The sequence below is a fragment of the Aegilops tauschii genome, chromosome 1 (genome assembly GCF_002575655.3).
Source record: "Aegilops tauschii subsp. strangulata cultivar AL8/78 chromosome 1, Aet v6.0, whole genome shotgun sequence".
NCBI lineage: Eukaryota > Viridiplantae > Streptophyta > Magnoliopsida > Poales > Poaceae > Aegilops > Aegilops tauschii.
Window position 1 is genome coordinate 482,800,600 of NC_053035.3, and position 11,361 is coordinate 482,811,960.

Genomic DNA, 11,361 nt, shown 5'->3' on the forward strand with positions numbered 1-11,361 from the left:
ATTTATTCTCCTCCTATTTTTTATGTATTTCATAAATTAATTTATTGGGGTTTCCCTTTTTGTTCATTTTTCTTTAATTCCTTTACTGTTATTTTTATTTTCAGGTCGCTAAAATTTGTATTTATGTTTTTCTGCATCCTTTTCTATTTTTATGAATTAAACATGTATACGTATATTTATCTAATGCATAGAATATTTTTCCTACTAATGAGTATATATTTAGGCATTTTTTAAAATAGTGATATCTTTGGATAGTGGATATATTTAGTTATTTTTATCATATTGTACATTTATATCCATCGAAACAATTTTTTTCCAGCGGAGTTTTATTTGTCCATGTGTTCCTGAAAAAATATACACATCACGTTTGTAAATTGTTTTGAATAGTAAACGAATTTATACGAAATTTAATATGCACCATCTTTGCATTCCATGAACCTTTATTTTTCTATAAAACGAATTAAAACTATTCATAGATTTCATGGAGTAGTCCGTAGTGGAGTCTCTAAAAAGACTTATATTTTGGAACGGAGGGAGTAGTTTTATGTTAAGTTGAAGACGGCCACGTCCGTTTCAAACGTTTAATCGAATGGGAAATAAATCCCCCGCAAAAAAAAGAAAAGAATGGGAAATACAGGTTGGCTGGGCCTGGCTTGACTTGGTCACCCGCTCCCGTTCGGGCTTCCCCACTGCACTCCCTCAAAAAACAAAAAGAAAAAAAGAACTCCACTCGCACAGCGGCGAGAGCGGCGAGCTGCTCACCGGCGCGGACGGCCAATCGACCCCGCTCCCGGCGCGATCTCTCCGGTACCCACCTCTTCCTTCTCCCCTCATCGTCCGGCGTACTCTTTTGCTCGCTCACCGGAGTTCTCTTCCCTGCTCCCGCCGCGTCCGCTAGCTATGCATGCCAGGTGTTCGACGTATTGCTTGCCGGGTCTGGGACTGGTTGCGATGTACGATAACATGGTCTTGTTGCTTTTCCGCAGGACTGATGGAAGCAGACAAGAAACCACGCTCGCAGCCCCGGTCACCGTGGTCAGACCTCCCGCTGGACATAGGGGGCGTGGTGTTCAGCAGGCTCCCCCGGTACGCTGACCGCGCCGCCTTTGCTCTGGTGTGCCCGCAGTGGCGTGACGCCGCGAGGCGGCAGGTCCTGACCCTGCCACTGCCACTGCCGGTGCTCGCGCTCCCAGACGGCACCTTCTACAGCATCTTCTACCCTAAGCTCTATTCCTTCCCTGGCTGCGGCTTCGCGGGGTACGAGAGTGTCTGTGACAGCTGGCTCGTCTTCCCACGTGACGACGGCTGCTTCCTGGTCAATCCATTCTCCAGGGCCAGCTTCATGCTCCCTGCTCTCTCCAGTGTCCGACTCCTGCCTCCAAATGCAGTCGCTAAGTGGTCACTCGAGGATGGGTCACAAGTTGCTGACCCTTACATCACATGGATGCATATCAATACATCGGAAAAGCTGCACATAAGTAAGCTACTCCTGTGCTCGCCAAACCTTGTTGCTGCACTGGTTGGCATTGGACACACCAGCCAGATTCTGATGTGCCAGCCAGGGGCCTCGTCGTGGTCAGTGCGTGCTTACGATCAGTGTAAGGGGTTCGAAGACATGGCATTCTACCAGGGAAAGCTCTACACCATTGCCAATGACGAGAACCTCCTTGTGGTGAACATCAGCCAGGACCATAGCACCGGCGATCCACAGGTTTCTCGGATTGGACAAATCATCAAGGGTGAGCCATGGTATCCAGCTGTGTTTGAGGACGACACTATGTGCTGCAAGAAGCTTTACCTGGTTGAATCGCATGGGGTGTTGCTGATGGCACGAAGGACGATCATGTGCCGGGTACCTGGACCTGGAGCGGTGCCTATTGAAGTTGCTGGACTGACTGGGTTTGAGGTTTACAAGGCCGACTTTGAGCATTCACGGTGGGTCAAGGTATCGACCGTGGGGGATGACCAACTGCTGTTTCTAGGGCGAAGGTGCTCCAGGGCCATGTCTGTGTCTCAGTACGGGTTGCCCGGTGATTATATCCTCTTCTTGGATGATGATGAGGAGAATCGTATGGACTACTGCTACGACAGGGAGAACACTTCTTTCGGCGCCTATAAATTGGGATCCGACGGTGTCCTTTTCCCTCATCCCTATATTTCCTGGAAGCTTTGCGATGAGATGCGTCTGGCTGCATGGCTCTTCCCTCGGGACCCATGAGAATGAGTCATAATGCTATATATATGCAAGCTGCTCCCAGGTTATCTGGCCATGCTATAAATGTTGTTGTTCCAGGGTTATTTTGCAACCTGCTCATAGGTTATCTATCTGACGGTGGTATATATATATGGTGGTTGGTATAGTGTTCACTGGTTTACCTACAAGACGTGAAATGCGTTAGTAGTATTGCTACTATCTATCTGAACTTTGTTACTCTGTTTAGTGTTGTTTGTTAATCAGCGCTTGTCTGAAGTTATCATGGTGGTTTTTGATTAGTAACGTGGCCTATGAAAGATCTTAAAACGCACCACCGCTTATCTGAATCATTGTCACTGTGGTCTCTCTCTTTTTCTTTCTTTCCTTTTTTGCGATTAATTGGCATGGTGGTCTTTTTTTGGCTGAAATTGCTACAGTACCTTGTAAGGTGCGTTTGATTTGATTTGAGATTCAGCTAGTCAGTGCTCCGGAAATATTTTATCTGTGCAATTGCAGTTAATTTATTGCTCCCTTCACCGAGTGATAGTGACAAAATGGAATTGCCATACCTGACAGCCACCTTTTTCGTGCTGTGATTTCAAAAGCACGAAGTTTATTTTTCCCGCAAAAAAAGCATGATGTTTATTTGAGTGGCTACTTATGAACCCAGTGATGCTAAAATGGATATGCCTGGAACAGAGAGGGGTGCAGTGCCATTAGAATGAACTGTAGGTGTTGTTTGCACTGCGCCAGAGAGTATCTGGTGCATGTCTCCTCTGCTTATTTCATACTCCCTCCGTCCAAAATTATCGTGTCTTAGATTTATCTAGATACAGTTGTATCTAACACATCTAAGACAAGTAATTTGGAACGGAGGGAGTACTCTTAGATTTCTATTTCTACAATTGTGTCCAAAGGATAATAGTTTTGTAACTTTTGTTACCCCAGTACACGCAGACCATAACCCTGCAGAACAAATTAAACTTGGAACAGGATCAGACCAGCTAAGTGATTTCCAGTGCCTCTCTAGCCATGTTTCCAGGAAACATGTTAAATATGTATGCACACCTGGACCTAGATTTATTAACATTCCGGCAATCGCATCTTCTTCTTGGATGATGACGACGAGTATCGTATGGACTACTATTACAACAAGGAGAACACATCATGCGGCGCCTATGACATGCGACTCAGCGCGTCTCTTCCCCTCATCCAATGATTTCCTGGAAGCGCCGCATTGAGACACGTCTGGCAGCATGGCTCTTTCCTCAGGACTGAGGTGAAGGTGTTATATTGTTGTTGGGTTGTGGCCATACAAGCTGCTCTCATGTTATCTGACCATGCTATAGATGTTGTCCAGTGTTTATTTTGCAATCTGGTCACATGGTATATCTATCTGACTGGTATGTATGGCGGTTGCTAATGTGTTTTGGTGGTCCCATGCAAGCCGTGAAATACGTTGGTATTTAACTTGATTACCCTGTCAGTTGTGATGTATCGTCAATCGTCAGTTGTCTGAACTTAATACTATGTTGCTATGTATCGTCAACATGTTAAATGTATTGGTTTTCAATCAATACCGCGGTTGTTGCTCTGCCTATAAAGATCTTAAAATACATCTATCTAAATCATGTACTGATGGTCCCTTTTTTTCATGTGATTTCTCAGGTGATGTCGACTCCCTGTAGTAACTAACTCTGGAGTGGTAGATTTGTTTTGCAAGTTGCTCATTTTTTATGATATTTAACTTGTGATGAACCTTGTGCGGTTGCGCTTCTAGTGTAGTTTGATTGAATTTGGGGATTCAGTCACTGGTCCGGGGTGGTTTCATCTGTGCATTCGCAGTTATTTTTTTTGTCTCCTTCACAGGTCGAAGCCAACATAAATTGAAATTGATATATTTGCTCCAGGGTTGTTTTACACTGCATCTGGTACACTCATGCGTTTGTTTTTCTACACACGTGTCCAGAAAATAATAATACAGAGAGATACTGTTACCCCAGTAGACGGATTCCATAGCCCTGCAAAATATATTAAACTTGGAGCATGATCTGTTTAGCTAAGTGATTTCCAGTACCTATCTGGTCATGTTTGCCGGGAAGCTTCTGAACTCACGTTTGATATCCGCTCTTGCTAGGCGAGCCCAGCAAGCATCTCTTTCTTGGGAGTTTCGTTTTTGGTTTTTGCTTCTTCTTCATCTTGCTTTTCTTTCTCTGTATTTTACATTTTTTTCAATTCTGTAAATTTATATCCATTTGTGTTTATTTTTAGTAGTTACTTTATTCTACCTTTTTTTCTTGTCCTTTTATAAGGAACTTTTCTTCTTCTTTTTATCCCGTCGCCAGGTGAAAATCCTATTGGCTCACACTCGTTGTGTGGAATAAGCATGGCCAACATAATTTTGTATTGCCATGGGCCCGACCAATTTTAGCTAGGGTGGGACTTTGTTCTTTGTTTCTTATTTTTGCAATTTATTTTCTTCTTTTTATGGATTTCATAAATGGTAATGCTAACCGGCGAATGTTCGCTAAGAAGGAACTCTCAGGGAATGCACTCGCAACCACTTGATCGGGGATCAAACGATGACAGGCTTTGGAAAATATTGCCTTCTCTAGGAAGGAATTTCCATGCTTGTCTGGACAAATTGCCATCCCCTACAACTAAAATGTCATAGAAATCGTTCGCAAATGACATCCTCCCAGCGAACGTTCCCAGTTAATAGGGTCCTTTTCATAAATTAATTAATTTGGTTTTCCCTTTTGTTCGTTTTTTCTTTAATTCCTTCACTGTTTTTTTAATTTTCTGGTTGATCAATTTGTTCTTTATGTTTTCTGCATAATTTTCTATTTTTAATGAATTAGACATGTATAAATATATTTATTTTATGCATAGAATATTTTTCCTACTAATGAACATATCTTTACAAAAATTTAAAAATATTGATATCTATGGATAGTGGAATTTATTTAACTATTTTATAATACTTTACATTTTATATCAATCGTAATAATGTTTTTGCGCAGAGTTTTATTTGTCCATGTGCGTCCGAAAAAATATTCACATCACATTTGTAAATTTTCTCGAATACTAAAAATGTTTTATACAAAATTTTAGTGTTGCACCATCTTTGCATTCCATGAACCTGTTTTTTTCAAGTCTCGAGCTTACAGAAGTAATACAATCGACATTGGAACTCGAAGAAAAACATCTGAAAACGAAGTCTCTTTTTATTTGAAGTTGATGAAGACGGCCACGAATGAGAAATAAACAAGAACTATATTTTCCTATATTTTGTCTTTTTAGGGGTACTACATTTTTTCTGAAATGCCCGCTGGCTGAGCGCTGGGCTGCACTCACTTGGTCACCCGGCGCCGTTCGGGCTCCACACTGCACTCCCACCGTAGGGTGAAGTCTATTTTAAACCTTGAAGTTGTACTGCTCGTCGGAATTGAACCCTCATCTTTAAATCCCTGAAGTATGTACCCTGTAGTCACTTATCCCGGTCAATCTGGACCCTAGACCAGTTTGGTGCACTGGGAAAAGAAACATCCCGACCGGGATTAAAGTCTACCTCTCACTTACACCCTTACCCCGCATGTCAGATCCATCCTTCATTCCCAACCGCTCCCCTCTCTCTCCTGAAATCAGCGCAGGCACCTGAACGCCACCAACACGGCGGAACAGCGACGCGCGCCTCAGGGGTCATCGACGGATAATGGCGTGTAGTCACGCGACCCAGGCGCCACGGCAGGTGTTCACCCTCAGCATTGTCAATTGTCATGGCCTCATGGGCATCACGGTGCCGGAGCCGAGCAAGTGCCACGCGAAGACGGGCTTGCAGTCGTATCCTTGCTTGCGAAGCAGGTTCCGCAGCTTCGTCCTTGCCGTCTGCGGCTTCAATCTCACTGCACGTGAGCAGCCGCAGTTCGTGGCCACCATGCTCGCCAACGCGGCTGAGCTCACGGCACAGTGCCGGGGGCGGCCAAGAGACGGGATCAGTTGCAGACGCACAGCGCCATGGACGCGCTCTGCCCATGCCCGAGCGGCCACACGCTGGCCCCCGTGAAACCCCCGCAGCACGCGTCGCAGGTGATGGTGGCGTGTCTGCGTTGTGCGATCATATCATCAAGCCAAGATCGATTAAGTTGCTTAGCACGTACTATGAGCGTTTGGTGCTAGATAGTTTAGCTACTGCTTATCCAGGCACCCAGCTTTGCGCCACCGGCCACCGCGTGAGCGTGTCCGCGTTGGAGCTTGTCCTCCGTATTACCTACTACAGCCGGCCGCGGGGAGGTCCTATACGCGCTCCTCGCCGAAGGCCTCGTCTCAACCGTGGCGGCTCAACGGACAGATGCACCGCGGCATGCCCTGCAGCTAGCCCGTCACGATGCACGAAGACACAGCTATCGCGATAGAGAGATTCAGGTAGAGAAGATGAATATAACATGTAGACCTGTGCAGTCAATGGGATCAGAGTGATCCCGGCCGGGAAAGTTGATTTCCTAGTGCGTCAAACTGGTCTAGGCAGGTTCAGGGTTAGATTGACCGGGATCCGTGAATACAGGGTACAAATTTCAGGGATTTGAAGGTGAGGGTTCATATGCGACCGGCTCTACAATCTCAAGGTTTTAAACAGACTTCACTCCCCACCGTACAGCGGCGGCCGGCGGGCCGGGTACCCACCGGCGCGACGCGGACGGCCAATCCACCATTCGACCCCTGCTGCCGGCGCGATCTCTCCGGTACCACCTCTTCCTTCTCCCCTCATATCCCGGCCTACTCTTCTGCTCGCTCACTGGAGCTTTCTTCGCTGCTCCCGCCGTGTCCGCTGGGTATGCACGCCAGGTGTTCGACGAATTGCTTGGCGCGTTTGGGGTGGTTGCGATGTTCGAAGTACGATAGCATTCGATGATGTTGTTGCTTCTTTGCAGGAATGATGGCAGCAGACAAGAAACCACACCCGCAGCCACAGTCGTCGTGGTCAGACCTCCCGCTGGACATAGTAGGCCTTGTTCTCAGCCTGCTCCCCGAGTACGCCGACCGTGCCGTCTTTGTGCGGTGTGCCCGCACTGGCGTGCGGCCGCGAGGCAGCAGCTCGTGCCCCCGCCACTGCCTCTTCTCGCGCTCCCAGACGGCACCTTCTACAGCATCTTGTACCCTAGGCTCTATTCCTTCCCTGGTTGCGGCTTCGCAGGGTACGAGAGTGTCTGTGGCAGCTGGCTCGTCTTCCCACGTGACGACGGGTGCTTCCTGGTCAATCCATTCTCCAGGGCGACCGTCACGCTCCCTGCTCTCTCCTGCGTCCGACTCCGTCCTTCAAATGCAGTCGCTAAGTGGTCACTCGAGGATGGGTCAAAAGTTGCCGACCCTTACATCACATGGATGCATATCAATACATCGGAAAAGCTGCACATAAGTAAGCTAATCCCGTGCTCGCCAAACCTTGTTGCTGCACTGGTTGGCATTGGACACACCAGCCAGATTCTACTGTGCCAGCCAGGGGCCTCGTCGTGGTCAGTGCGTGCTTACGATCAGTGTAAGGGGTTCGAAGACATGGCGTTCTACCAGGGCAAGCTCTACGCCATTGCCAATGACGAGAACCTCCTTGTGGTGAACATCAGCCAGGACCATAGCACCGGCGATCCACAGGTTTCTCGGATTGGACAAATCATCAAGGGTGAGCCATGGTATCCAGTTGTGTTGGAAGACAACACTATGCCCTGCAAGAAGCTCTACCTGGTTGAATCGCATGGGGCACTGCTGATGGTACGAAGGGCAATTTGGTGCCGGGTACCTGGACCTGGAGTGCCTGGTGAAGTTATTGCTGGAGTGAGCGGGTTTGAGGTTTTCAAGGCCGACTTTGAGCATTCACGGTGGGTCAAGGTGTCAACCATGGGGGATGACCAAGTGCTGTTTCTAGGGCGAAGGTGCTCCAGGGCCATTTCTGTGTCTCAGTACGGGCTGTCGGGTGATTATATCTTCTTCTTGGATGATGATGAGGATAATCGCATAGAGTATGCCTATGATGAGGAGAACACTTCTTTCGGCGTCTATTCCATGAGATTCCGCAGCATCCGTTCCGGTGCTCCAAATATTTCCTGGAAGCGTTACATCACATGGATGCATATCATTACATCAGATTCTAATCTGCCAGCCAGGGGCATTGTCGTGGTCAGTGCGTGCTTATGATCAGTGTAAGAGGTTCGAAGACATGGCATTCTACCAGGGAAAGCTCTATGCCATTGCTGATGACGAGAACCTCCTTGTGGTGAACATCAACGAGGACCAGATCACTGGGGATCCACAGGTTTCTCGGATTGGACAAGCCATCAAGGGTGAGCCATGGTATCCAGCTGTGTTTGAGGACTACACTATGCGCTGCAAGAAGCTTTACCTGGTTGAATCGCATGGGGTGTTGATGATGGCACGAGGACGATCTTGTGCCGTGTACCTGGACCTGGAGTGCGCGGTGAAGTTGTTGCTGGACTGAGCGGCTTTGAGGTTTTCAAGGCTGACTTTGAACATTCACGGTGGGTCAAGGTGTCAACTGTGGGGGCTGACCAAGTGTTGTTTCTAGGGCGAAGGTGCTCCAGGGCCATGTCTGTGTCTCTGTGCGGATTGTCGGGTGATTGTATCTTCTTCTTGGATGATGATGAGGAGAATCGTATGGACTACTGCTACAACAAGGAGAGCACTTATTTCTGCTTCTTTGAAATGAGATCCAACGATGTCTATTCCGCTCATCCAAATATTTCCTCGAAGCGTTGTGATGAGATGCGTCTGGCTGCATGGCTCTTCCCTCAGGACTGATGAGAATGTGTCATAGTATTATTTATATGCAGCTGCCCTCTGCAGGTTATTTATATTTAGATGTTGTTCCGGGGTTATTCTGCAACCAGCTCATAGGTTATCTATCTGACCGTCGTATGTATGGTGGTTGGTATAGTCAGTGGTTTTCCTACAAGCCATGAAATTCATTAGTAGTATTACCTGTATTTTTCTAAACTTTGTTACTTTGTTAAGTGCTATTAATCAGTGCCTGCCTGAACTTATTATGGTGACTACCACTGCTATGGTAGTTTTCAATTGGTAATGTGGTTTTTGCTGTGCCTATGAAAGATCTTAAAATGCATCACTGCTTATCTGAATCTTTGTCACTGTGGTCTACCTCATTTCTTTCTTTCTTTCTTTGAAAGATCGAGGATGTCGCCGGGGGGGGGGGGGGGGGGGGGGGGGGGGGGTTGAATAGGCGCTTTAAAATAATTACGGTTTAGGCTTGAACAAATGCGGAATAAACCTAGCGGTTAATTTGTCAAGCACAAAACCTACAACAACTAGGCTCACCTATGTGCACCAACAACTTATGCTAAGCAAGACAAACTACTATGTGATAGCAAGATATATGACAAGAAACAATATGACTATCACAAAGTAAAGTGCATAAGTAAAGAGCTCGGGTAAGAGATAACCGAGGCACGCGGAGACGACGATGTATCCCGAAGTTCACACCCTTGCGGATGCTAATCTCCGTTTGGAGCGGTGTGGAGGCACAATGCTCCCCAAGAAGCCACTAGGGCCACCGTAATCTCCTCACGCCCTCGCACAATGCAAGATGCCGTGATTCCACTAAGGGACCCTTGAGGGCGGTCACCGGACCCGTACAAATGGCAACCCTTGGGGCGGTCACCGAACCCGTACACTTTGGCAACCCTTGGGGGCGGTCACCGGTACCCGTCAAATTGCTCGGGGCGATCTCCACAACCTAATTGGAGACCCCGACGCTTGCCCGGAGCTTTGCACCACAATGATTGGCCCCGAACACCACCAACCGTCTAGGGCGCCCAAGCACCCAAGAGGAACAAGCTCAAGGGTACCAAGCACCCAAGAGTAATAAGCTTCTCAACTTGTAACTTCCACGTATCACCGTGGAGAACGCAAACCGATGCACCAAATGCAATGGCAAGGGCACACGGAGTGCCCAAGTCCTTCTCTCTCAAATCCCACCGAAGCAACTAATGGTAGGGAGGAAAATGAGAGGAAGAACAAGAAGGAGAACACCAAGAACTCCAAGATCTAGATTCAAGGGGTTCCCCTCACATAGAGGAGAAAGTGATTGGTGGAAATATGGATCTAGATCTCCTCTCTCTTTTCCCTCAAAAACTAGCAAGAATCCATGGAGGGATTGAGAGTTAGCAAGCTCGAAGAAGGTCAACAATGGGGGAAGAACACGAGCTCAAAGGATAATGTTGAATGGGGAAGAAGACCCCCTTTTATAGGAGCTCCCGAATCCAACCGTTATGTGCTCAGTCCGCGCACGAGCGGTACTACCGCTCAGGGGAGTGGTACTATCGCCCGGGCGGTAGAACATAGAGAGCGGAGCAAAACAGAGGGCGAGGCAGAGCCGTATGAGCGGCACTATCGCTGGAGCCAGCGGTACTGCCGCTTGGCCCAGCGGTACAAGGGGCGGTGGTAGCCGCGGTACTACCGCTCCTACTGCTGCAACTACTGCCGCTGAACCCGACACGAGAAAACCACGTCTCGAGTCGAGGCAGTACCAGCGCGGAACCGGAGCCGTACTACCGCTTATGGCCATAGGCGGTACTACCGCTTGTGGCGATACGCGGTACTGCCGCTCCGGTCCAGTGGTACTACCGCTGGCGCCAACCTTATGCCAAGTCCACGAAAACAAGTACACTCCAAGGAAGACCAGAACTGCCATAACTTCTGCAAATGAGCTCCGAATTGAGCAAACTCAAGCTTGTTGGATAGAGGAAGACGAGTAGCATCAAAACAGCGACTGTTTATAGTAAGAAGAGGCAGGGGAGGTATGCCTAACAAAAAGAGGAGTGAAACCTCCAACAGAGAAGAACCGGCAGAACCTCCAACATCGAAAACATCATAGAAGAAGCATGTGAACTCCGTTTTCGATGAACTCGAACTTGTCATCAAGATGACCAAGAGCTCTAAGACTCACAAAGAGAAAACAAGAACCAAGAAATATGATGCAAGGATGCAATGGTTTGAGCTCTCTACGAATGATACGATCAAGCTACTCATCGAGAGCCCCCCTTGATAGTACGGCAAACGATCCTATAACCCGGTCTCCCAACTACCACCATGAGACCAGTAAAATAGAAAACCTATCAAGGGCAAACCTTTGCCTTGCA

At 47.6% G+C, this 11,361-nt stretch overlaps 1 protein-coding gene and 1 pseudogene across 1 annotated transcript; both read left to right on the forward strand.

Annotated features, from left to right (window-relative positions):
* Positions 1 to 694: 694 nt before the first annotated feature.
* LOC109754723 (putative F-box protein At1g65770) lies at positions 695 to 2,521 on the forward strand. The gene is made up of 2 exons (XM_020313633.4): positions 695 to 807; positions 987 to 2,521. The coding sequence occupies exon 2, from the start codon at positions 992 to 994 to the stop codon at positions 2,216 to 2,218; it is 1,227 nt and encodes a 408-aa protein (XP_020169222.1). The 5' UTR covers positions 695 to 807; positions 987 to 991; the 3' UTR covers positions 2,219 to 2,521.
* A 4,609-nt stretch (positions 2,522 to 7,130) lies between these two features.
* LOC109754726 (F-box protein At2g26160-like) lies at positions 7,131 to 9,312 on the forward strand (annotated as a pseudogene).
* Positions 9,313 to 11,361: the final 2,049 nt, after the last annotated feature.

Excerpts from the sequence above, each read along its gene's own strand:
- LOC109754723 (XM_020313633.4), top strand. The coding sequence starts at position 992 with ATGGAAGCAGACAAGAAACCACGCTCGCAGCCCCGGTCACCGTGGTCA.